Source organism: Blastomyces dermatitidis (genome assembly GCF_000003525.1).
Source record: "Blastomyces dermatitidis ER-3 genomic scaffold supercont1.5, whole genome shotgun sequence".
Taxonomy (NCBI): Eukaryota; Fungi; Ascomycota; class Eurotiomycetes; order Onygenales; family Ajellomycetaceae; genus Blastomyces; species Blastomyces dermatitidis.
This window is the reverse complement of record NW_025544778.1, coordinates 941,367-966,200: the sequence shown is the minus strand read 5'-3', so window position 1 is coordinate 966,200 and position 24,834 is coordinate 941,367. Positions and strand designations below refer to the sequence as shown.

General features: G+C 47.1%; 10 protein-coding genes across 11 annotated transcripts; 5 read left to right on the top strand and 5 right to left on the bottom strand.

The window, feature by feature from the left end:
• Window positions 1–4,930, bottom strand: BDCG_04840 (uncharacterized protein). The gene is made up of 4 exons (XM_045420487.1): window positions 4,110–4,930; window positions 3,680–4,020; window positions 1,346–3,599; window positions 1–1,240 (listed from the first exon to the last, which is right to left on the bottom strand). The coding sequence occupies exons 1-4, from the start codon at window positions 4,215–4,217 to the stop codon at window positions 683–685; spliced, it is 3,261 nt and encodes a 1,086-aa protein (XP_045276584.1). The 5' UTR covers window positions 4,218–4,930; the 3' UTR covers window positions 1–682.
• Window positions 4,727–4,924, top strand: BDCG_17025 (uncharacterized protein; the record flags this gene model as incomplete). Its single annotated transcript, XM_045426192.1, has 1 exon — window positions 4,727–4,924. The coding sequence occupies one exon, from the start codon at window positions 4,727–4,729 to the stop codon at window positions 4,922–4,924; it is 198 nt and encodes a 65-aa protein (XP_045281030.1).
• An 81-nt stretch (window positions 4,931–5,011) lies between the features above and the next one.
• BDCG_04839 (GPI-anchor transamidase) lies at window positions 5,012–7,338 on the top strand. Its single transcript, XM_045420486.1, has one exon. The coding sequence runs from the start codon at window positions 5,188–5,190 to the stop codon at window positions 6,388–6,390; it is 1,203 nt and encodes a 400-aa protein (XP_045276583.1). The 5' UTR covers window positions 5,012–5,187; the 3' UTR covers window positions 6,391–7,338.
• BDCG_04838 (cell division control protein 45) lies at window positions 6,362–10,424 on the bottom strand. The gene is made up of 2 exons (XM_045420485.1): window positions 9,529–10,424; window positions 6,362–9,471 (listed from the first exon to the last, which is right to left on the bottom strand). The coding sequence occupies exons 1-2, from the start codon at window positions 10,279–10,281 to the stop codon at window positions 7,633–7,635; spliced, it is 2,592 nt and encodes an 863-aa protein (XP_045276582.1). The 5' UTR covers window positions 10,282–10,424; the 3' UTR covers window positions 6,362–7,632.
• Window positions 10,425–11,181: 757 nt separating this feature from the next.
• Window positions 11,182–12,862, top strand: BDCG_04837. Of its 2 annotated transcripts, XM_045420484.1 has the most exons (4): window positions 11,266–11,659; window positions 11,741–11,931; window positions 12,008–12,229; window positions 12,311–12,862. In XM_045420484.1, the coding sequence occupies exons 1-4, from the start codon at window positions 11,416–11,418 to the stop codon at window positions 12,383–12,385; spliced, it is 732 nt and encodes a 243-aa protein (XP_045281029.1). In that variant the 5' UTR covers window positions 11,266–11,415; the 3' UTR covers window positions 12,386–12,862. The 2 variants fall into 2 exon arrangements, with proteins under 2 accessions (XP_045276581.1, XP_045281029.1); XM_045420483.1 differs by having other exon boundaries at window positions 11,182–11,931.
• Window positions 12,863–13,386: 524 nt separating this feature from the next.
• Window positions 13,387–14,050, top strand: BDCG_04836 (uncharacterized protein; the record flags this gene model as incomplete). Its single annotated transcript, XM_045420482.1, has 3 exons — window positions 13,387–13,483; window positions 13,559–13,638; window positions 13,751–14,050. The coding sequence occupies 3 exons, from the start codon at window positions 13,387–13,389 to the stop codon at window positions 14,048–14,050; spliced, it is 477 nt and encodes a 158-aa protein (XP_045276580.1).
• Window positions 14,051–14,194: 144 nt separating this feature from the next.
• On the bottom strand, window positions 14,195–15,850 carry BDCG_04835 (uncharacterized protein). The gene is made up of 2 exons (XM_045420481.1): window positions 15,329–15,850; window positions 14,195–15,088 (listed from the first exon to the last, which is right to left on the bottom strand). The coding sequence occupies exons 1-2, from the start codon at window positions 15,720–15,722 to the stop codon at window positions 14,844–14,846; spliced, it is 639 nt and encodes a 212-aa protein (XP_045276579.1). The 5' UTR covers window positions 15,723–15,850; the 3' UTR covers window positions 14,195–14,843.
• Window positions 15,851–16,279: 429 nt separating this feature from the next.
• Window positions 16,280–17,744, bottom strand: BDCG_04834 (uncharacterized protein; the record flags this gene model as incomplete). Its single annotated transcript, XM_045420480.1, has 5 exons — window positions 16,280–16,796; window positions 16,879–17,255; window positions 17,329–17,396; window positions 17,465–17,501; window positions 17,559–17,744. The coding sequence occupies 5 exons, from the start codon at window positions 17,742–17,744 to the stop codon at window positions 16,280–16,282; spliced, it is 1,185 nt and encodes a 394-aa protein (XP_045276578.1).
• Window positions 17,745–18,662: 918 nt separating this feature from the next.
• On the top strand, window positions 18,663–24,718 carry BDCG_04832 (uncharacterized protein). Its single transcript, XM_045420478.1, has one exon. It carries the CDS (start codon window positions 23,241–23,243, stop codon window positions 24,153–24,155), a length of 915 nt encoding a protein of 304 aa, XP_045276576.1. The 5' UTR covers window positions 18,663–23,240; the 3' UTR covers window positions 24,156–24,718.
• Window positions 20,584–22,310, bottom strand: BDCG_04833 (uncharacterized protein; the record flags this gene model as incomplete). The annotated part of the gene is made up of 5 exons (XM_045420479.1): window positions 20,584–20,710; window positions 21,176–21,366; window positions 21,536–21,782; window positions 21,806–21,860; window positions 21,959–22,310. 5 exons carry the CDS (start codon window positions 22,308–22,310, stop codon window positions 20,584–20,586), a joined length of 972 nt encoding a protein of 323 aa, XP_045276577.1.
• Window positions 24,719–24,834: the final 116 nt, after the last annotated feature.

Below are 24,834 nucleotides of genomic sequence, written 5' to 3'. Positions count from 1 at the left end.
GGTTAGGCCGATCGAAAAGGGCAAATATTGAAATGGAGTCAATCAACCAAAGCTCCAAGCAAAACTCCATTGTCTAAATAAGCGTAAAATCATCATCATATCTCTTCTATTGGAAACACGGCTCGTTATCATAAACCTCATAAACATCGAATACTCAAAGGAGAACCCAGTATCTAAAATTCACTGCACACAAAATGGTGCTTTTGCTCCCAATCCCAATACTCAGCCCCACCAACCGATCTCCATTTTCCCGGGGATTCATAAGATCACGAACTTCCACATCATATGTGCAATTCCTTTTCCCTCTCTATCACTTATTCTCCGTGCTGTCTCAGGTGCTTGCGTAACTTCAGAATTGCTAAAGCCAGTGTTGTCGCAAGAAACCGCAGGAAGAATTCAAGCTAGCTGGGAAATCAAAAAGCGAAAATAAAACCAAATCAACTAAAAGCAGACAGACAGTACATGAGGCAGGCAAAAATCTGGCATAATACGAGGTAGGTAATATCTTCAGGGTTACATGCAGCCAAGGAGCAGAATTATTAGGGACCGATGGGGACAGAAAATTGCAGCGAAACAACAGTAACGAAGAACATAACCCAGGACAATAAGGAAGGATTCGGTTGTTTATCGGAATCATGTCACAGCCTTCCCTCACCTTCCTCACCATCAACGTCGACGACATTCAAAGTTTCAAATCCCAGATCTCTTTCTGCCAAACTTTAACACCGGTAATATCATGAAACTTCAACCCGTCATGAACTGTTACCTCACCATGCCCTACCTCCTCCTCATCATCATACTCATAATCCTCATCATCCTCATCATAGGAGTTTTCTACCTCGCTCCCCCATGGAAAATGCACTTCTTTCTCCTTGCCTTTGAGGCTCCCAGAAGCATGATGAGCAGTAGATGATGGGGGATGGCCGAAACCGTCTCCAACCCCATTCCTGTCCTCATCCGCGTCCTCGTCGTATAGTGAATGCACATTTTTACTCCCATCTTTTGAGCGGGAGGAGGAAGCCGGGTGATACTCTAGGCGGGAAATGGAATTTGTTCCGGGTTCTTTCACCGCATAACTTACGGCGATATATTCTACTTTCATGTGGGGGGATTGGATTACATTGTCGATGGCACAGAGCCTGATCTCACGGAGCATGCCTGAGCAGGAATCATTTTGGGTAAAGAGGATGTGCAGAACCCGAAGAGAGCGTAAGCCGTGCATGTTCAGCATAAGCACGTGCTGTTTCGATTTTAGATTTTGTCAGTATGTTCTACATACAGTTTTCGTGGGAAGGGGGGATGTGACCACACATAGGCAAAAAGTATGGATGCATTGGAAACTTACAAAATTAGGCGAGTTCAGGGCAACAACGAGCTCCTTTATCGCCGAGCCGCGTCGACCAACAAGCAGGGCGGCTTCTTTATTCAAAACCCAGGACGAGTCGTTGTCGTTTCGAATCATCAAACGCTTCAGATGTGTCACATGCTTTGTAAGTACCTGCTTCTTGATGTCTTCAATTACCACTTCCGTCTTGGGTGCGAAGGACTCGACTTTTGACCGATTGCTCCTTTCCACCATGAAGAGCTCTTCTAAGTAGTTCAGGCCATTCAAAAACGCCAGAAAGCTCGGTGTGACGTTATCTGTATGGATTGACGTTAATTGGAGTGGAGTGGTCTGGTGTAACTTAGTGAGCATGGCCCAGAATGGCCGTTGTGGTCCGACGTTCAGAAGACAGAGATGCTTCAGTGCCGAAAGATTGACGGCTCGGCAAAGTATGGATGGTTTCACAGGGATCAGGTGAATAGATAAACTTTCCACTGGGATTCCATGGTGTAGGCGAATATACGCTTGGATGGCGTCTTCAGTATCCTCCATGCCTCCGATTTCTTGATGCAATATAGAGGTCGGCGAGCCAGTATGCCAAGAATTGCCAGAAGCCCGAATAGGCTGTTTCCCTTTATATGATGAGCCTGATGCATGCCCATCCGCATCAGAAGAGAATACATTATTAGGCTGGGACAATTTCGGCTTGTCATGCAAAAATGGAACTGGGTCCTGATCTTCCGCAGAGCTCTCACTCAAGTCAAGAAACTCCTGATCTTCACCATCTTCATCGTTGACTTCATCCGGGTGCTCCATATCAACCATATCCTGCAACTTATCCTCAAATTCTTTCTCTTCCGGCTCAAGCATAGCGGGCTGCTGAGGATCTTCATTATGCATACCCTGTTGGAACTTACTGAAAATGCTCTCTCCGGCGTCGGATGGAGATGACGAGTAGTCCGCAAAGGCCTTACCGGTAGGCTTCCAATCATTGGCCGACTTTCCCGGGTGTACAGCATTGTTTTTATGCATAGATCCCGGGGTAGTCCATGAAGATCCAGGAGGGTAAGATCCCTGCGAGGGGTAAAATATTCTTTTGTTCGATGGTGGGAACTGTGATGACTGTGGATATACCAGACCAGGATGTTTCATAGAATGAGTTCCTTGGTCAAAGCCAAATGTAGTTTGGGATTGAGGCGCGCTAGTTCCGAATAGTGAGCCTTGCTTTTGTGTACCTGGGCCTTGTGCAAGTGGTGCTTTGTGAGAGTGCTTCTGGCTAGTGAATGGTTTCTTCTTCCCCTTCCGATAGACATTTGTGGCTTCATTTCTCTCCAGATAAATGGCTGCTGCTCTCTCGATCTTTTGAAGAGCCTTCAAATAAATGCTGGAGCCCCTGGAAGCGCCCTTGCTCCGTTCTAGCCTATGTACGATTGCGGACAGCTTTTCCACAAACATTCGATCTACGTCATGTTGCAATGGCCCGAGCGCTTGGATTTCTTTGTCTGCATTAGAAATTGCACGGTCCGCAATTCTCTCAAGGTTCTGCTGTATAGCAGTCCCTTTCTCCAGCCCAAAAATTTGAGCAAGGGCCTTCTCCTGGGCAGCACGTTCAAGGCGCACACCAGCATCATTCGTTGTAGGCGGGTTTCCGAATAATGATTGCGACCCTACGGGTGGTGGAGGCGGCGCTGGAGATGCCATCAAAGGACCGTTTAAAAACCCGCCATCGTCGTCTTCTTGTACGGTATCCGCGTCCGATGGATCCACAGGTTTCTTCCGAGCTTTGAGAGCCAGCGTATCCGAAAAAGATAGTTTTAAGGTTTTAAGAGTGGTTGACGACGATGAAATGCATTCCGCAATTTCTGGGACATAATCAAGGGTATCCACATCTAAAACTGCCAAGCTCTTCAAACTTGAAAACCTAGAGAAATTCCGGGCAGTATGAGAAAGCTTTCGAATATTCAACCGCTTCACTAGTTTTACATCAGCATTTGCCAAAAAGCCTTGCGCGGAACCCGAAGGGGGCGGTGGCTGATGATGATGATGATGGTGGTGATGGTGGTGGTGGTGACTATCATAGTGATAGTGATTCGTGGTTGGCGGCATAGAGGCAGTAGTAGGAGCGCCAAACGACAATGAGCCGGAGAGAGGTGGCATTGGCGAAGATGGGCAAGTAGGTAGCCCATCTTGCAATCGAACATGGACATTTTGGAGGCTTGTGTGCTTGCCTAATGTTGCGAAGATAGCGGGACTAAGCTCCACACGAACATTCCACCTAATAATCGGCTCAGAAATAAATAACTTTAGAAAAAAAAAATCACAAGCTAGATGTAGTACGAATAGGAAGTAGCTTACCGGAAACTTTCCAGGGCCACTATCTTTTTTATAGTTCCGAGTAGTAGAGTATTCAAAAACCTCCCAGAGCTAGATCTATATTTGAATTCCGAAGCTACACTTGCGTCAATACGATTGTCCTGAACTGTATCCAGGGATATTTCCTTGATATATGCGGCGTAGTTGTAGTCACTTATAGTCAGGGTATCCAGAACACCAGTTAGACGACCCAAAGTCAGTTGTCCTGTCGTTGGATCACGCTCATCAAAAACATGACTTAAGGAGCGATAGAGCTGGGCTGCAGCGAGGTCATGGAAAGGTTTTGAAACGCGGGAAAGGTTAACCAAATCCGAAGAGGAAGCCTAACAAAGCCGAGAAATGCGTGTGTTAATAAAGATGAGAGAAGCTAAGCGAATAGTGTTATCATTTTGCGGGGTTTGCGAGTACTCACATAGGAAAATATGGCATTGAGCGTCTCCGGGGGAAGACATAGTATTGGTGGTTTTTTTGGCTTTTTCTCGTAAAATGAAGGGCCAAAGCCATTAATGGGTGAATACATCGAGGCAGGGGGTTAACCAGCTAGCTATCAACTCTATAATCGGTAGAAGGGAGCTGATCCCGACGTTTGCGGGGATCCTTGGATCAAGATATTTGCACGGAGACAACACAGAACTGGGGATTCAAAGTAGTAGAAGAGAGATGATTGAACTTGAAATGACATTCACATTCATCAATATAAAAAGGTGATGCACGGAATAAAATGTAACATATAGCAAGACGGTAGAGCAGAAAATTGATAAACTCTCTAGGGCAAGTCGCAAGCTCAAATAGTCAAAAACAGGCTACTGTAGACTCTTGTATTCCTGATAGATAGGTATGAGTATGGTGGAGATAAACAGGCATCAACTAACAGCTGGCGTAGATATTTATTTCGAAGCAAACCAAGCTAGGTAGGGTAGGTAACAATCGGCAGTGTTGTATGGGGGGTGGCATACATAGCCAGACAACAACTGAAGTGTCCTCTATCTGCAGAGAGCCTTGAAGACAAGCTAGATAAACAGAAGCACAATGAGTGAATCTAGACGAGCAACAAGAAGGGGAGAACAGAAGATGAAGAAGAAGAAGAAGAAGAAGAAGAAGAAGAAGATGGAGAGGAAGAAGAAGCAGAAGGGAATGACTCAAGTTGGTGAAGTTGAAACAAGACAAGACAAAGATGGGGAATGCAGCAATCATGTTAAGCAGCAAACAAGAGCTTGGGCCGGGTAGCGGTACCTCCCGCCCCACGCTAGATGGTATGCGGATCCAGGTCACTTTTAGCGCCCGTGACTTCCAACATTCTGCCTTGCTGACAACGCATCCTCAACCCAATTCGGAAGTGCCCAGAACCTCGACTTCACCGCGCTTTTTATATTGAATTGTATTGCACATACATTCACGGCACTGCCTCCCAATCTACATACCTACTTAGTAGGTATTTACGTCTCCATGAGCTGAACTGTATTAAATATCTCTTCCCTCCCATCTACGCCATGCGCCTCCTCTCTATTCTCCCCACCCTCCTCACCTTGCTCTCCCACCTCGTCTCCGCAGAACACACCTCTAATTGGGCCGTCCTCGTCTCTACCTCCCGGTTCTGGTTCAACTACCGCCATCTCGCCAATGTCCTCTCCCTCTACCGTACGGTCAAAAGGCTCGGGATTCCCGATTCCCAGATCATCCTGATGTTACCAGACGACATGGCCTGCAACCCTCGCAACGCATTTCCAGGAACGGTATATAACAACGCCGACCGCGCTCTAGACCTATACGGCGACAACATAGAAGTAGACTATCGTGGCTACGAAGTGACTGTAGAGAGCTTCATCCGACTCTTAACAGACCGGCTAGGTGACGACGTGCCCCGCAGCAAGCGACTGGGGTCTGATGCAGGAAGCAACGTCCTTGTCTACATGACCGGGCACGGCGGAGATCAGTTCCTGAAATTCCAGGACTCAGAGGAAATAGGCGCGTGGGACTTGGCTGACGCTTTCGGGCAGATGTGGGAAAAGAAACGATACCGGGAATTGCTCTTCATGATCGATACCTGCCAAGCCAATACCATGTACACCCACTTCTACTCCCCCAACATCATCGCCACGGGTTCCAGCGCCCTCTCTCAGTCGTCCTACTCCCACCATGCCGATAGCGACGTGGGAGTCGCCGTCATCGATCGCTGGACATACTATATTCTCGAGTTCCTGGAAACGCAGGTTACGAACCAGAACTCCAAGCGTACTCTAGGCGACCTCTTTGATTCGTACGACGAGTCGAAGATCCATTCTCAGCCCGGCGTGCGGTGGGATTTGTTCCCTGGCGGTGAAGCAGAAGGTAGACAGCGCATAGTTATGGATTTTTTCGGCAATGTGCAGAATGTCGATGTCGAAGGGAATCACGGAAACGCAACGGCCGATGCTAACTCGCTAAGGGAGGACCTCGTGGCCATCGCCAAGTTAGTTGAGGAATGGAGACTGCAAGAACCACAGATACATGCACAGTCCACTCCAGAATCGGCATCGAACAGCACCGGCGAGGGCGAAACGCGTCAAGATAACACTGGCACGCCGTTCAAGATCTCCCCTGCTGCCATGAAAATGGACGACTCGAATAACTGGAGTAATCAGCTTGTGGGATTATCTGTATTAACGAGCCTGGGGGCGGTCTGGTTTGCTGGCTCTTTGCTTGGGAAACCATAGCTGTGTTTTGATATTTTTTACGCTCTGATTCATTGTTTCCATTTCACTTCTAAGTCTGTTTTACCATCTATACCTCTTCTTTTGCTCTTCCTCTCTCTCTAAATTAGCTAGCGAGGGAAAATTTGTATATATATATTCTTCCTTTCTTGAAAGCTTTACGGATTGGACTACTTCATAGACAGACGCACAGTCTCCCTCCCTCCCCCCCCCATCACTCTCTATTGTAGTCTATGCCTCTCTATTACTTCAGCACACGTACAACCCCAAAATGGTAAACGGGTAGCCGAAAGAAAACCCGAACAGCCAAAATGTTTCAAGCACATCAATGGGTCAAAAAGAACACGGGTCAAAATGTAATCATAGAATATATACCATGAAGGAAGACAAGAGGCAGTCAGCCGGGAGCAAACTGACCTCATCGCATCCGGGGGTACAGATTGGGGTGAAAATAGGGAAGGAACAACATAAACACGAAGCGTGGGAAAAAGAAAAAAAAAAAAAAAAAAAAAAAAAAAAAACCAGAAGAAAGATGAAGTACATGAAAAAAAGAGGGAAAAATCAACCAGTATTCACATGTATTACTTTCCTTCATATGAAACATTCTACTCCATCTTTGTAACTAGACTAGGGGTGGGGTAGGGTAGGGAGAGGATGAGGAAAAAATGTGAAAAAAAGCAAAGGAACAAATAGCAACAAAATAGTCATTATAGGAAACGCCATCCAGCAATAACCCTCCATACCCGCACAACGCTATATACAAGGTCTTTATGCTTCACGACGACAAAAAAGGAGGGCGAAATGGATGAAAGGAAAGCGCGGGCCATACTCCAAAAAATAACCTAATTGTAAAGAACGCGAAAAGGGGGCTCCAAAAGCATGAAATACGTGGAAATGTCGTGATAAGGGGAGGCAAGTAGTTTGCCAGTAGAGAGAAATGGGAGAATCAGGTCGGGAAAGGATGGGGGGGGATATATTGCGAATAACAGACGAGGGGTAACTGGGGAAATGGTTGAGATATATCGTAAATGCCGAGGAGGTAAACGGTGAGGAAAGTGGCCGATGGGATGGGAAATAGAAGAAAAGCGGAGGGCAACGCCCCGATGATAAGAGCTCGCAAACTGTACATCAAAGATGGAATGTTCAACAGATGTAGTCGGACCCCATAACGACGCTATGAGAGGTCTGTTGTAGGATTGGCAAGCATTGCAATGTCCGGCATCATGCAATGACCAGCCACTCATATTACCCAACAACGCTCCTGAAACTTAGCGCCTCAAGGAATCCGCCCAGATCTTCCTTCTGCACTTCCACAACACAATGCTCGAAGCTGTCAATTCTCACCCGGGCATTCGTCTCGTGAACAACCTCTTGGAACGCAATTCCAAAGCGGTTGCGCGCAATGCTTCGGCTGTGAATGCTACTCCGCTCATCAAAATCATCATCCGACTCCGAATCAGAACCAGACGAAGAATCATCATCCTCTTCTTCCTCTTCTTCTGTCCCATCATCCTCATCCTCTCCACGCTCCGCCCTCTCAGCCGCCCGTTTAGCCCGCCTCTCGTCCCTTTCCGCTCTCCTTTTCTCCTGTGCTTCCTTCTTTTTCCGCCTCTCATCGCGTCGCTGTGCGAGAGCGGCAAAATCCACCACCCCTCCCCCACCACCGGTTCCAACGACTACATAGACGTTCCTATCTTCGTCCAAGCCAGCCAGGACAAGTGGGGTCCCGACTGCCCGTTTGCCGCCGACTTTCATTCCGTCTCCCTTTTCTTGTTCTTGAACACGAACAGCTTCTCCAACCCATAGCGCGAGTTTAGTTAATGCGCCGGGGTTGGTGAAAAGTTTTACATCTGGCCCATCCTTGACCACCGCAATTCTAAATGCCCGTAAATGCCGGATTTGGTGTTTGGATAGTAGCGAGGTGCCCGTGCGTAAGATCGCACGGTGCAGATGTTGTGCAAGGGGTAACGAGCTGAGGAGATTTGTTGGGGATTCGGATGAGGTTAGCGAAATTGCGTCATAGGCACTCCAGAAACGGGCAAGTATCTGGGAAGAGTCCGAACTCGGATCGGAAACGTCACTGGTCGCACTGTCGTCTTTTTCCCGGACGGTCTTTTGAAAACGGTGCCGATCGCTATCTGATGAAGTGGGATCTATTTTGCCGACTTCAAGAATAGCGCCAAGGATCACGCCAACGTCGGTGGCAGACAGACATGCCTTCCAACCCCAACTGCGTACAAATCCCCAGCCAGCATAAGTCCCAAATTGAGCTCCCGAGGATGCCTGCGGCACCAGGCCCTCCAGTCCGTACATTGGAGCATACTTGAGTAGTTTCTGCCGCAATCCACGCTTGAGTTCCATGTCCATGTGAGTATAATTCTGCTGACATTGGCTAAGACTCACGCCCATTTTGGCGAGAAGTTTGTGTAGACGCTTACGCCCATTTTCGCTCCAAAGATGAAGTCTGGCAGCCAGGTACGGGCTATGGAGCATGCTTTCGTACAAAGACCAGTGGCGGACGAGGAGGAATCGTGGTTCTGGAGAAAGCAGAATCGAAGTATCGTTGGGTGAGCGGCCAGTGGTGGGTATAACACCGCTGACTTCGCTCCTTTGAGCTTCACGGCCAGTCTCGGAGAGTTCGGGCGGGTTTAAGCGACGAACTTCGTCTCGAAGCACCTGCCTAATGCGCTCACCTCGCTCACCTCCCCAGCCAGCTGAACCTCCAGACTCTGACGCATTAGATATCCCGACACCCGTCATGGTTCGTCCTGATAGCTCTAAGCTGGATACACCAACAATTGCCAGCCACAGAAGGTCATTATCTTCCCGGCCAAGTTCTGATGCAAGCGAGTATAATAGAGACGATATTGGCTCAGAATATGATGTGCCCAGCGAGTAGTACGCTCGCAATACACCTTCGTGTTTTCGTTTTAGTCGCACTAACCGACGCCGTAGAGCACGCGCCGAGGGCTGTTTCGGCGCGGCTGGAGATTCGGAGCCTGAGGAAGGAGACGGGGAGCGAGATGACTGGGAGGAATCTCGCGGTTGACGTTCATAACGGGTTGGCGATGTTATAAAGGATCCCTACAATATAGCCATTAGTCTAAGTATAAAATTAGTTTGTGATGTAATGGTACGAACAGTGTTGCTCCTGCGCCTTTGTCGCGGTGGCCCTTCGTCATCGGAGTGGTCATCATCGTCATCACGACCGGGCCATGACTTTCTTTTCTTCGTATGAACTCCAGAATCTTCATCTGTGTCCGTAGGACTGTCAGAATCGTTGCTGTCCACATCATCCTCGTCCAACTCGGGCATTTCTAGGAGCGCGCAGTAAGCCTCCCTTTCAGCCGCTAATTCCTCCTCGATGTCGCCATCGTCAAAAACAATTATTCCTTCATGTGACTTATAAGATGGCGTGATACATCCTTTATTCAACCCAACACTGCGTCTCTGATGTAAATCTTGTTCTTCCAGTCCAGCGTGTCCGGGGTATCCTCCAAAGACATTCCCCAGATTCCATGGTCTTCTAGCATCAATGACCCAAACTTCAACACCACCCATGCTCCCTGTCTCGTCCACATCGAGACCTAATACATCACTTAAATCTACCAGGCCGCCCACGCCCATACAGACGACCACTCCCCCGCTCCCGCCCTGCGTGGTTCGCATGGGACGAACCAGCTCTTCTCCAGCGCGGGATAAATCGCCATATCCATTAATTGGCTGTATTTTGTGAGGAATATAATCTCGTTTGAGTAATGTCGTCAAGATTCGACATGCACACAGCGCATCTGGCTCCAGGGCGGCAAGTATCAGTACGGGTGGGGAGAGAGGATGGTGGGATCGGAGGAGATCAAAGTAAAGCTGGGAAATAAGATTCCGAGGTAAATACATCGCAGAAAGAAGCAGCAGATGGGACAAGCAAATTAAACATCGAATTGGTCAAGTTGGGCGTCTCTATCTCATGTTGATGTTTGGGGAGATGTGGCGGCTGTGGTGGAGGAAAACGCGATATTGTTTTCACGCGTCGAACTAGAAGTCAACCTTGGAAGTCTCTGGTAAAGCAAATACAAAGATACGGTATTGAAACTTACGCCCGATTGTGGTCATGTGATTTATTTCTTAAAACAACTTAGCGCGGTTGACCCCAATTGACTTTTGAATCCGATGCTTGCTAAATGTTCCTCAGTGGAAAGAACCATGGTTCCTTTTCATGATTAAAAGCTTTATTGTGGGCAGGCATAGATTGCAGAGCTGTTTTCACTCAGTCCAAAATTTTCTTCAGCGGCTAATATGGTTCATACCCGCAGAATTTCTTTATTCCATGCTCTCGGGATCTCAGCTCAAGTAGAGGACCTCGACAAACCTACAAAGACGATGAAACTTTTCAATCACCAGAAACTCGTAGAATTGGAAATATCATATTCTCTTACAATGTTGGAATACTTGATAGGTGAAAGCTCCCTGTCTGCCATGACATTTGCGAATCAACCATGACATGCGGACTGAAAAGCGCCATGGGTTACTGTCAGCTTTACTATATACACATATATATAATTCAATCAAATAGGTGTTGAATTTCGAGTAATCGATGTTCCAATGATGAATTTATTACATTTCTACTTTCAACTCCATAGCTCCTTGCTGCAAGGACAAAATCGCCTATGCTGTCACAAGATGATGGACTCGCACCGAACCCGAAATCAGCAAGTGATGACTACAAAAATAGTTCTAGAAACCGCAGTTTTATTTATTTTCCTACAAAACAAGAGCAAACTAACAAAGAGCAAACACGCTGATGATATTGCGGCTCTTTGAACCGCCTAGGGCTAGTCCGGCCCGACAAATAAGCTTCCGGCGCTCCTCTCCGCTCCATCTCTTGGACCTCGGCATACCGACACGCCGGCAATACATCATGCTGCAGATGAAATGCCTTGATTTATATAAAACCAAAACTCGCCATATCTGTTCAATCATTTAGTATCTACATACGATATTTCAATGGATCTACGCTAAGTGCTGCTCACCATGCCTCTTCTAACGCTCCACCTTCTATCTCTTACCCCCAACACCGACCCAAGAAGCTTTGTGAAAGAGCTTAAGAAGTCCCCAGGCGTCGAAGTCGTGGTCTTCTCCCGCCCAAGGCATGTGGTCGTCCGTTCTAACATCCTAGACGGTAACCCACTACAAACTACAAAATGGGACCTGCTAGTCCTCCTACGATCTCCTCAGAACTCAATTCCCGCTCCCCTTCGAGCTGCTTATATTATAAGTGAGTATTCCGTCAACGTGGGGATTCCGTCAAAGTTGATATCAACATATCCAAGCCGCGCTGAGAAGTTGAAACGTGGAGCTACTTCGGTACCCATTACGGGTTCTCTGGATGCTGCTCGGGGTAAACCTTCGTCTCAGAACCTGGAGCTCTCGCCTGATCTACTTGGGTTCATGGATGAGCTATTGAAGACGCATGACAAGCCTGTGACTATGCTTAATCTTCTACATTTCCACCGTGGTGGGAAACCTGAGTACTATAAATATGGGCAGGTGTGTTGCAACTTTTATTGATGAGTTTATGGTGTTTGCACCTTAGTGACAATAGACCATTGACTCTTTCAATCAGGGATTCGTTAAGGTTGCCGGTAGAATTGGTGGTGATGCGAAATTGGTTGGTAATGTCGTTAAACCTGCTGCGGGCCTGCGCGATTCTCGGGGAGACCCAGACCGACCTGAGGGAGACTGGTGGAACGAGATTGCTATTGTTCATTATCCGTCCATCCGACACTTCTGCGACATGTTGGCTTCAGATGAATATCAGGATATCAATTCCAAGCATCGGCTGAATGTAAGTCTGAGACGCTTTTTGGATTATGTTGCGTAGAGATTACCAAGATGTGAATGGGTTCTAATATAGCTGGACCGTTAGGCTTTGAGGGATACCTTTCTTCTGTGCACTACAGAATTTGATGTTGAGGATGACGAGCTGTCCGCGAAGCTGTAGTAATTTTGGCAAATCCGTATGGCTACCATGATACACAGTCACAGCCGGCCTGAAGTTTCTAACTAGTATTGAATGATTCTTTAACCAGAGCTGAAGGGTAATATAATATTCGTTCCTGCTATTAAAAATTTTACCTTCACCGAGTACACTTCCAAGCCGCTCGCTTTCCGGTTGTAGTTATTGAAACAATCCGCAAGCTGCTAAATAGGAATAGCCGTCGTTAATGTATTTAATTGGTCCTTTGGCTAGCGACCCGAATCTCTAAAATATTATATAGTCCCCAATCATGTATTGTTATTTTCTCAATTCTTGATCACGAAACGCTGGGTCAACTGCTCTCACAAATCTGCAACAGCTAGATATATCGTAGCTCAAGAGGCGGGAACAATCTTAAATCTGTGCTCCGCCTGCGAATAAATATGCCTTGGCCCTTCATTCCTTCTTCCTGTGCAGACTGCGCTCATGACAAGATTTGTGTTTTCAATACTCTGGCCGGATAATCTCTGGCCGGATAGACTCTCCATTTTCCAGAGCATTGGAAGTTTATTTCCATGATCTCAGGGCCGCCAGTTTGAAATCACAAAGAGGGGATAGCAATTCTGACTCAATTTCCATTCCGATTTTCATTTATTATCATATCCTCCTATCTTCGCCAGCAAAGTGATTCCTGGGTACTTGAAGGTCGACGTAACTATGGCTTTAAAAAGGGAAGCCTATTTAAATTAAAGTGCCGCACCTCCAAACGGATACACAGCTCTTTTTTGGGAGCAAGCAAGCCTCCAACTTCATTAAGTGGGTAAACCGGGAGTTGCTGAGTGGATCAGTTCCTCCATTTCACGGACTGTGTTGCCTGCCTCGACCCAGTGCTGGTGGCTATCCGCAAGCTAGGCTCCGACTTGAACAATATAAGTATCGTGTGCTCTACCGCGCGGTGTGGGATGTCCTATCCAAGAGATTCCGATAACTGCTTTTACAGAAAAGACTCCACATAACGCTATAGAATGATGGATAGCAAGGAAAATGCTCCTCGGATCAAAATCGTCGCACCGGAAACGCAGCCTGAAAACGACAACAATGCTGATGAGAAGAATTCTCGAGGTCGCAAACTTGCTGGAAGGATATCCCAACTCGACTAGCCTCCAAAGAGCTTGGATTTCACAATATCCGGTGTAGACTGCGAGTACAAAGTTCATTCCAGCGTCATTTGCTCCCAGTCACGATTTTTCGAAAGGGCAGTAAGGGGGAGATTTGCGGTATGTCTCTAATTCTTCCCCCATATGGAGTCCCTTTACTTCCGGTCCCTGCTTCTCCATTTCAGCTATGTGGCAATTCACCAAGCGAACGAATTGGCTAACTTCTTACTAGGAAGCAACTACGAAAAGAATACATCTCCCGGAGGTGGATGCCGATTCTTTGGAATTATTAATTTCAATTATATACGGCTTCGAATCTACATATTCTGCAGAGCTCTGGCCGGAAGGTTATGAGGATATCAGGGGATTACTTGACGGTGTTGACCAGACAAATCACTACACTATACCGACCGAACCTTCAATAATCGATTTTGAAGGCTCTTCGGACAGCTCCCAGGAAAACACAGGTCTTCGACTGCTCCGCTTATACTCTCTCCTTGACCGGTTCGATATATTTTGGCTCCAAGCTTGAGCAAAAAGTATCGTCCTTTTATGGGCTAAAGTCAATATCCGCAACGCCAGCATTTATAGAAGTGATTCAGGCGGTTTACCGATGCGAGACTGGAAACTACACCGAACTCGTCGACGGAATCTTCGCACTCGTCTTGGACAATGTGGATTTATTGATTACCGACGAGGACTTTTACGAAGTGGTAGTGGAAAACGGGGAACTCGGAGAAGAATTGCTTCGACACATTCTATTGACGAACAGGATTGCTGATTCAGCTTTGGGCATGCGCAGCTCTCTGATGAAGCTGCACAATATTGGGGGGAAGAAGTTGGTGTATGAAAGGGTAAAATTGCAGCTGAGAACTCACCACTAGTTGACTCAATTTTCGGGCCTGGCTAAACCGCCTGTATAGTAGATATTAGTGATTCCCAAGAATAATTGAATCATGGTACATGGTTGAATATCCTGCTTCATAAGCCGACGGGGCCTGCTTGCTTCTTCTAACACTCGAACAAACATGGAATCTGACACTCAATGTTACCATTTCTCTCCAATGAGCACAAAGCCATAGCAGACTCTTCTTCTATTACTGCTATGATAACTAACATAACAACCCCAATCCCATCCAAACATTTGATATCTTTACTTTCCGGGAAATTGTCGTGCAGGGAAATTTCCAGGTGTTATACCCCTAAACAGGCTGGCTGAGAATCAAAGCTCTGACGTCCCTGATCTCATAGCTATCATTTAAACCCACCACAGAAACAAACCCCGTCAACCTCGCCGTGGCATACATATGTAACTTATCTCAAATTTAGTCCTCCGCCGTCTTCGGTTCCCTCCTCATCACGTAATACTCAACGTCCCACTTGCCCATCAAATAGTGGCCGTGCTCGATATCGACAAACCCATGCTTGAGATACACGGGGTGCGCCATCATGGAAGACTCGAGCCAAATAGGCACCATTAGATGGTTAGCCAGATCGCGTCCCCAGTTTATTAGCCGGCTGGCGAATCCTTGGCCCCTATATTCGGGGAGGACGAAGAGGGTATCTAGCTCTGGAAATAATGTTAACTGGTGTTAACATTGATACATGGATATAGCTGGACAGGCGCCGAACGTGGACCGATGTATATAACTGATCATAAGAAGCACGCAGGTATTCTTGAGTTGATCTGCTCTCGTCCAGTCGATCTGTGCCAGGGCAGGATCTTTACATCAGGGTGGAGAGGGGCGTAGATCTATATCAAGCCTAGAAGACGCCGGCGACGAGAGAAATGAAACAAGCGGAGACTCACGGATATGGCCCTCCTTCAATAGCCTCAGCTTCCGATCCACAATGGCTTTAAACATCGTATCCAAAATGCTCTTATCCTCCGGATCCTCAAGCCATATCATATCATCCATACTCAGCTCTGGTCGCTTCAGGGGAACGTACACGGGATTCAGCTTGTAATTGACCACTGCGGCGATTTTATTACTATTGTTCGTATCGATGGCCTTGAGCCAGATGGAGTTACTCTGGGTGGCGAACTGGTTCAGGCTCCGCTCCATGAAGATCTGCCGGTTGCGCGGGGTGTTCTCGCCATGGATGAGCAACTGGAAGGGTTCATGTTGGAACGCTTGGAAGTGGCCTTCGATTATTTCCTCCCAGTCTGAGGCTTCGATTTTGGTGATAACTAGATGCACCATGACTTAGGACCTGGAGCCGGGTTCTTAGTATCTTGTAGCGGGTATCGTAGTTATTTTTTCCCCTTAATCTTTGGTGATCGGAAAAAAAGTTATGGGGTCGGCCAGGTAGGATCGAAGTTGCTTACCCCGGTCGTTCTTTTAGAATGTATTAATTAGATCATCACAATTGCTAGCGGCCAAATTTCTGATACTTAATCATAGCTGGTCGGTGGTGGATTTCATTAGCAAGATAGCTGCAAGTACTGACAAACTGACGTCTGCTTGTTCTTATCGCTGTAGACAATGCTCGTTGGGAAAATTGGCGATATTTGCTAATTACTTACTCCCATCCGCTCTCGACCATGGGCCGGTGCAGGTACACCCATCTCAGAACTATTTCATTCGTACCTTGACGTTTGGATGCTAGTTATATTGACTTAGAACTTCTTGAAGCGGAATGAATGGAACAGGAACTCAACTTGAAAACGCTGCTATGTGAAAGCTCGAACGGGGAAAAAGAAGCAATGTGCTACCCGCTACCCTCATATATTTCATTACAATATAGGAACTCAAATAAACTACTGCACATGCTCCTGCCAGCCGAAATCCGTTTTCACCCTGATACCCATTGGAGGTGTGGTTTGGGTCTGACTTTCCGAGTCAATGTCACTGGTCCCATTTCTTCTAAAATCATCCATCTCGAACTGCGCAGAGACTGTCGTTAGCATAGTCTCGTCATCCGCCGGTCGCAAGCGCATTCGACCGTTTCCAGATGTCGTCTCATCCACTGTATTTCCTTTAATTCGTTTAAACCCGCTCTTCTTGGTCCCGTCCACCGTAGTACTTTGTTGTGTTCGCACCAACGCAGGTGTAATGCCTGGGCCAGTACTGCTGCTTTTCCCAAATTCCGTCCCAAATACAGAACGGCTCACCCGCTGGAGAAGAGGGCGTAGGGTTGGTAGGCAGGCGCAGACAATGCCAAGGCATGGCTCGACGAAGGACCAGAGGAAAATATTGACGAGAATGAATGTAACGTCCTTTGCTCTCGCGAGGTCGCCCATAAATTTTATCCTAACAATACTTACGACGCAGACACTGTAAAACAGCCAAATGGTTATTAGCTATGGAACTTCTAGTGAGAAGAATAGTGCTCAGACAGGAGCAGGACATCACGCACAAGGTGCCTAACAAGAACAAACTGGATACTAGGATCTTTTTCGTTCTGGGCATCTGAAGCCTCCAGATCAGCGGTATGGGAACAAGAAGAATCAATACGTCCGTAGCGACATTTGCTGCTGCATTTCCGAGGTAAAAGACGTGTGGATGGAAGAGGCAACGTCCAGACTTCGCGTCCTCGACCTGGGTCCAGTAATAGGATATAGGCTGGCAAGAAACGAGGAGAGTGACGGTGCATGCGATGTAATAGCCGCCAGAAAGGAAAAAGCAGACCCACATCGTCCAATTCATCCCAAAGATACGTCGATAAAATAACAGGATTGAGAATTTGATGAGTGGGACGTTGAGGATATACAGGAACATGTATATATAATGGATCTTCCATCAACCAAAAAGTCGTCAGTGATTCTATTTCGCGTTGTTCAATAATTCTTTTTATCCTGCAGCTCACCTTTATTAAAATCATCACGTCAGACAGAGGTATAACCCAGACATGCCTCCCAAGGCCATAATTACCCCCTGAAATCAACCACTTCGGTTAGAATGGATATTGAGAGTCAGATTCAATTGCCCAAGGTAACCCTCACCTATTATTGCAAGGACGAAACTGCATGTTACCGAAAACTGGCAAACAAATAGTTAACAACCCATCAGAGTCCGGCCGGTTACTGGAGAACTCACGAGGGAAAGTAATATTAGCCAATCATCGATTTTAATTGCGAAGTTCTGTATCTTGGTTCTTGTATAGAAACGGAGAGCAACGGCAATGACAGCAAGGCCATATACTGTTGCCGCGGAGGCATTGAATTCACGATTGCGGTTTTCCGTGAGGTCGATACCGGGAGGAGGCTCACCAAGCACGCTCATCACGCTCAGGAGCCTCGAAAACGAGGCGGAAAGCAAGGCCGGAGAACAAAACCAAATATAATAAAGAATAATAATGGCAGATAAATAACTCACGACAGGAAGCCCCTCTCATCCACGGAAAAACGAAAATTGTCCACATCTCGCATCAGATCTGCAGCAGGTCTATCTTGTTTTATAAAAAGGCGATGGACAAGGCACTAGAAGTTTGCATTGGTTCCCTTTTCCATGAGAGCAAATAGGACGAAGCCACTAATAAGAACATGATGAAACTTCCACGCGATCTCAAGCCTCAGGGCCGCGGATAGAGCTTACCATTGGTGGCTTTGGGCTCCCTTCTCCATATAGCGCGCCGCCGCCTGGGATCGTGGCTGCTATCAGCACGCGAACACTGGATTCTGCGAGGGGTCTTGCTGGGATCTTGGGGGCGTCTTCAAAAATATCGCGTGTTGACTTAGTACAGTACGGAGTACTCCTCAGCGACTTCCCCAAGGCTAGAGTCGGTATGCATCATATTAGCTTGCTGTGTTTTGAAGCCCAAGGCATTAGGAATAGGTGGTTTCTCGCCGTTATGTCATGGCCTCAAGTTATGGGATCTGTTGACTCGAAGAAAGTTTCGTGTGGGGGTTATGCAGTAAGCAGCGCGGAAAGGGCTGATTGAATTCCAATCATCGCACCTCTCCGCGCGCGCTCATATGTATGTATGTCACCGTCTTGGCTTGTGAGGCTTTGGGAGCCAGGGGGGATATTCTTCCGATCAACGCGTCGATGCCATTGACTGATTTATTTTAAGTTTGCTCCGTTGCCTGAAGGGCTTTGACGAACACTTTTTAGAGGAGCAACCTGCCATATCAAGTTTAGACGGTGAATAGAAGGTTTCCTTAGTGAGCGCACTATTGTGCCCGTGGGTCTCAGGGGCGCTGCTGAATGCAACCGAAATTGTTTTCCGTAAAACTGCGAGTCTGTCTGTCGCAAAAAGGCCACTGCAGTCTGAAAACCATCGCGAGCGCTACTACATCAGCTGGACAGCAGACAACTAACAGAGTTAATTGGTATGGAGATAGCAGTGTCTAGCATTCCGTCTTCATTATATAACGATTCGCGGGCCGCAGGACAGTGTCAACCGGATGCTTGCCGTCCTCATGATTCCGTTACGTTGTAATCTAGACTAGCGCGGCGCCAGCGGTAACTAGCATCCAGACCCATGTCATCAGAAGGCATCGCAAAGATTTTCCCACAGCTGTTGTTGGCTGGAGCCCGAACCTGACAGGCTTGCAATTCCCCGATGCTTTTGTGCAGACTCCGCCTGGGATCGGAGTTAATGTCTACTGTCACCTCGCTTAACAGCGCGCACAGTTGCGACGTTGATTGGTGCTATTCCGCCAGAACAAGCGAAGCATCCTTGATTCTCTGTTCAGGAAAATCCGAAGCTTTTCCTGATTATGATGAACGCTGGAAAATCTCAGATTTGGAATATTCAAGATGCGTCCCTGACTGGTCTGGAACTCCAACCAAGATACATTTTCTGTTTACGGAGTAGTTTGCTCTGACTCGTGCAACTGCCATTTCGCTGTTCCGTCCGGATCTTCAAGATGTAGCCTCTATTTCAAAATAATGGATATTTCAACAGTTTCCGCATCCTCATCGCAGATCTGTCGAGCATGCCCTACAGAGTGGGGGCGAGTTGCTGCATGGCTTCTAAAAACCATGTGGCAAGTCCGCTCAGAGCCAACGAGAGTTTATCCGTACAGACGCCCTACTTATTAGGTTACTCTTGATAATCACACCCCCTCACTACTAGACAGATCAGCCTGGGAGTGATGATTGCTTTTTATACGAAGAAGCTGAGCATATTATCCCCGAAGCTAGATCTCCAGGGAGTATTATTATTACTATGCGTAGAGTCTGAAGTCTGTGACTTCAAGTTTGTACTCTTATAACAGCTTTTCATATATATCATTGATGCAAATTCTTTCGTTAAAGTCATCGATTTGAACCCCTTCTCCCTGCTGTGGTCGAGTGCTTCTTGCATTCCAAGGTTCTTATGTATGTGACCACTCCATGGCTTTCCCGACCTCAGTTTCGTTGCAAGACTCCCATTATTTTCCGTCAGCAAAGCCGAAGATTCCTCCACCATCACCTGCTCACCTTGACTGTTCATGCTGCAACCTGGTCAAGCCCAACATTTGGCCAAGAGAGGGCTTAATGCCACGTTATCTAATCCAGCCCCACAAGAAGCCCAGGCTGGTTTCAGATGCTTGGAGGACCTCCTTTTTTGTCATGGCAAAACGATATATACTGAAGGCGAATAGATCCGCGAGAGGCTCTGGATGCTAGCTTTCATCTTAACCAGGGTTTACTGGGTTATCTTAGCTTACTATGATTTATCAGGTCCGCCAACTTCAAGTTCAACACCCTCGCGCTAGCACAGATGTTCAAAAGTGGAGAGGGGAATTTGGTTGGACTCGCATCACACCCGAAATGGAAGGTCACAACTTACACTCCCTAGTTTGAAAGACGGGCAATAATCGATGTGTTGTGTCGCGTGTTAGCAGTGTTGTTGGCACCGCCCGAATCTATCCTACTTCAATGGCACCCGTACCGAAGCATGGCTCGTTACGGACTCACCCTTAGTCTCCCTCCACTGATCTGAGGAACGAATTGATCAATGATGAAACGAGGCTGTGTTTAGCGATGGGAATAGTAGTACGTTATAATCTTTTACTCTTGCGCCTACTATTCACTCCTACTGAGAGAAAGCTCTCTCGCTGAAGGCAGTGGATGTGAGCGAGGATGTAAAGGGCTGCCATAAATGCATGTCAAAACCGGGGCCGAACTTGTCTCAAATCTTGTGGGACACGGTGAAGATGTGATACTGCCCAACCGTGGGCGCGCGGAAGTTATCCCCTTGGGTATTACCGTACCCCTGAGGTCTGATGACCCAGAGGCAAATCCTCTTCCAAGGAAAGCTATACTAGACATGTTAGTGATAATCTTGCAGTGGGCATAACATCGACTGACTGGCCTCAGAGGTGGAATATATCTCTAGACGTCAACGATCCTGATGGATCATCTCTTGACTTTAGTCCGTTTGAGATGGTGTTTAAGGGAACTTGTGTCACGTTTGACGAAATTCAAGACGAAATTCAGGATGTTGATTATCCCTCGAACATTTACAGGATAGGGTACTATTCGCAATTGCATCTAAAACCTGGCTTGCCTGTCAAGTTCATAGGACACTTCGTACGCCAATTATGAACCGGATTGTACAGTTGATCTTCCTAAATAAAGGGGCGTGTGTTGACGTTCTCCGTTTCCCACTTGTTCAGTTTATAATCGTTCCACCCGCCCGTACCTCTCTATGGCGACCCGTTTATATAATGTCATAACTAGTCAACAACTTCCACCTTGGTAGGACGAGCGCGTGAACATACCAAACTGTACCAGAATATATTTGACCCTCACCTGGGTCGCCAGGACGCATGGGCCATAGGCGCGGATGTAACTTGTCACCAGCGCCTCTTTTCCAGAGGTGAACGTTCGATTGGGTTATATCTTCTTCAACATACCCATCTTTAGGCAGGATGTCTTTGCTTAAGGGTGCGCTGATAGTGACAGAGCCAACCTTTACAAAATAGGATAGCATTTTTCAAAGCGTTAACGCCGGGTTCAGCAACAGAGGTAAAGCAGCGGTATTTGTCCACGATGACCACATGTGCATGGGCAGTAATCCGGATTTTGATACTCCTAAGGCACTAGAGCCGATCAAGAAACAGCCAATGAAAGTCATAGACGTCGTGGAGAGTTCCTGAGGGTTGTGGAGATCCGGATCTTGCGCAGGCCTGCGCCAGGGAGAAGTTCGGAGTTAATGACACCTCCAGGTGTTTAGTGCATCTGAGGAGAGCGGGAGGTGAAATAACTTCCCAGAATTTCTTCAGAAGAGGCGGTTTCTCACAGTATCCACTGAAGGCCTGGAGAGATCGCATGTCGGCGAGTACAAACGTTGTCGACCCATATATCGATAACAGGCATTCCGAGGAGCTATAGCAGGTTAGCATACGTACAATACCTCACTACTTGAAGGAGTCATGCTCTCCCGAATACACACATAATTTTGCACTATAACAGCATGGGTATATAAGCACTACGGGTCGGGACATCATTGTTTCCTTGTTGCCGTTTCTTCGAACAAGTCACTCCCGAAACCGAAAATGTACACATTGCTTGATCACCGTGTAATTCCGCAGCAATTTCGCCGCAAGCCGAGGGATTCAAATAGGGGGATTTGAGCCGGCGGCTGTATTCAACATTTATCTTATGGTGATCAAGGGGAACACCAAGCTGATTCCTCAACGCCTCGATGTCCTGCTGTAGCTGGTCTTCCACTTGGTACTCTGTAGTACATTGCCAACGGCAGAGATGTGAATTGTTGGCGTCGGTAAAGTTGCTATGCCATAGGATATGCGGGGGAAGTCCGCAGGAGTGCCACAGCTCGAGGTAAATCGAGTCTCGGATCTCGCGGGGCAGGACGCTGATAAATCCAAATTGGACTTGTGGGTTCATAGCCATGCTGTTGGTGGTTGGCTGGGCGGGGATGCTAGAGTAATGAAAGGTAGGATATTTCCGATAACAGCGAGGGGTGTATATAGGTATGCCTTCGCATGTATTCTTTCTTGATAAGGCGAAATTATACACGCATGCAAGCCGGGTGGGCGGTGGGTAGTAGTGTGTTGGCTACGCTTGTAGAACTAATAGAGTTCGGCAAATCTCTCCATCATGGATGTAATGGTTAATAGATCAACTGAAAGTGCGTGAGGTTGTCCCAGGAAAGTTCCAGGCCTCGATGGTCACAATGCCTTCTCGGCCTTGCTACGTTTCAGAGACCGGTTGGATGGATGGAGGTGGGCTGGTTCAGGTTCAGAAGTCCTGCCATCGAACCAGAGACATGTAGACGCCCAGATTCTGCCGTACCGGGCTTTCAAGTAGGAATATTACGAATCCACCTTAACAAATAAACTATTCTTGTTAAATAACACCTCTGGATAGCCCCGCGTCCAGGGAGGTTGACGACAAGGCGACCTGACAGCACGAATTAGGGCTATGCCAGCACCAATCAGGCAAGACGCAGTGGCTTAGGGCTGCACCGTCCATGTAAGAACATGCATGACCTCCCGCAACGGAATCTGCCTCACCTCACTGCTTCAGGCCATTAGAAAAAAGTGGTATATAAAATAGAGGAACTTGTCCCACTTTTTGTCGTTTCTTTATGATTCAATTTCACTCCTTTACCATCTAAATCAGTAGTCAACCGTTGTGGTTCTCATGCTAACACTTTCAGAGGACTTTTGAAATTCTGTCTACTGTCAACTCCTATTATACACTACTTGATAAATCGATAAACTCGATATATTTTTTTTCTATATCTCGCGCGTATATGCTTGTCCGACTTTCAAACAACTAACTGCCATATATCAATAAAGGAAGAAAGAAAGAAAGAAAATGTCCGGCTTCATGCGCTCCTTGAGGAAAGGGATCAAGCGGGCGGAGAAGGGGAAGAGCAAGATATATGACTGGGCGAATCAACCGGCGTCTTCGCAAGACCAATCACCTCATCTTGATCTGCCACCAGCTTACTCGCCCACGGAAAGAGATCAGCAATACAGCGTACGAAGTCATGAGACCATAGAATACGCTCAGGAATGCGCCGCTGATACCTCGCCATACGCCTTTCTTCGTGACTTCGACACCATCCTCGTTGTCGACGACAGCGGAAGCATGATAGGCTCCAGATGGCACGAAACCAGAGAAACAATCGCAGCTATAGCTCCAATCTGCGCCGAGTTTGACGACGATGGCGTGGATGTATACTTCTTGAACGAAAATAACTGGGCGGAGCCAGCAACCGGAGGCTTCCCGAGAATCAAAACATCCGCTGCTGTTAACGAGCTCTTTGATCGGGTTCATCCATCGGGACGAACGCCCGTGGGAGCTCGACTGTATGACATCCTCAAACCGTATCTGAAACGCGTCGAAGATATGTCGAAGGCAGCTCCTTCTAGCCGATTTAGCGGGTCACCTGTTAAACCGATTAACATCATCGTGATCACAGATGGCATCCCCACTGACGATGTGGAAACGGTGGTGGTCAACGCAGCGAGACGGCTGGACAAATGCGACGCGAAACCGTGGCAAGTGGGGATCCAATTTGTGCAAGTTGGCGATGATCCATCCGCGAAGAAGTGGCTCCAGAGCCTCGATGATATCCTACACAAGCGATACGACATTCGGGACATCGTTGATACAGCACCGTGGAGCGGGGCCGCCCTTACATCGAACACGATTTTGAAGATCATGCTGGGAGGGGTTGATAAGAGATACGACCGACAAGCTGTTTCCAAAGCGGGGGGCAGATAGTGGTTCCTCCATTTCTTTCTTCCGTCCTTCTTTCTTCCCTTTTTCCTCCTTTGTTCCCATTCCGGGATACCTTAACAGGTTTATCACGTATTTATTTACTCATCCCAACTTGCTTTATTTTCATTTCGGTTATTATTGGGTGAAGGATCCCCTCAGATTTTTGATTCCCTCGTATTCGGATCTTGTATTCGTATCGAATGGTGCCCTGAGCACTTCCAACACTTAAAAACAATGTCATTTTCTTATCACTTCTGTTGTAGATATCTCATACCGTCATATTCATATAATTTTGCCTTATAACTTTTCAAGTCTCTGCTCTCGAGATAGCTAAATCGCTACCAGAGGACGTTCACTGCCTATCAACCAATCGTCAGTCAGTCTCCATATAAATGCTATCAGAAAAACAGAGAAAAAAAGAAGAATACCAAATGAGTAACTAGCGCCTTGTAATTCGTAATCCATGCACCAGAAATTGGCGACAAATAGCAGCAATAATCAGAAAACAAGTATGCAACCAGAATCAGTTTCTGAAAAAGTGCATGTGCAGGCCCAATCACACATGTAGAAAATGGAAATGTTTCATTTTCCAATTCCGGAATGACAGGACACAAGCGATGTTGTCTTGTGTAATTAATGATATGCAGTACTGTTGCTCAGGTACCGCCTGTTGCGCTGACAG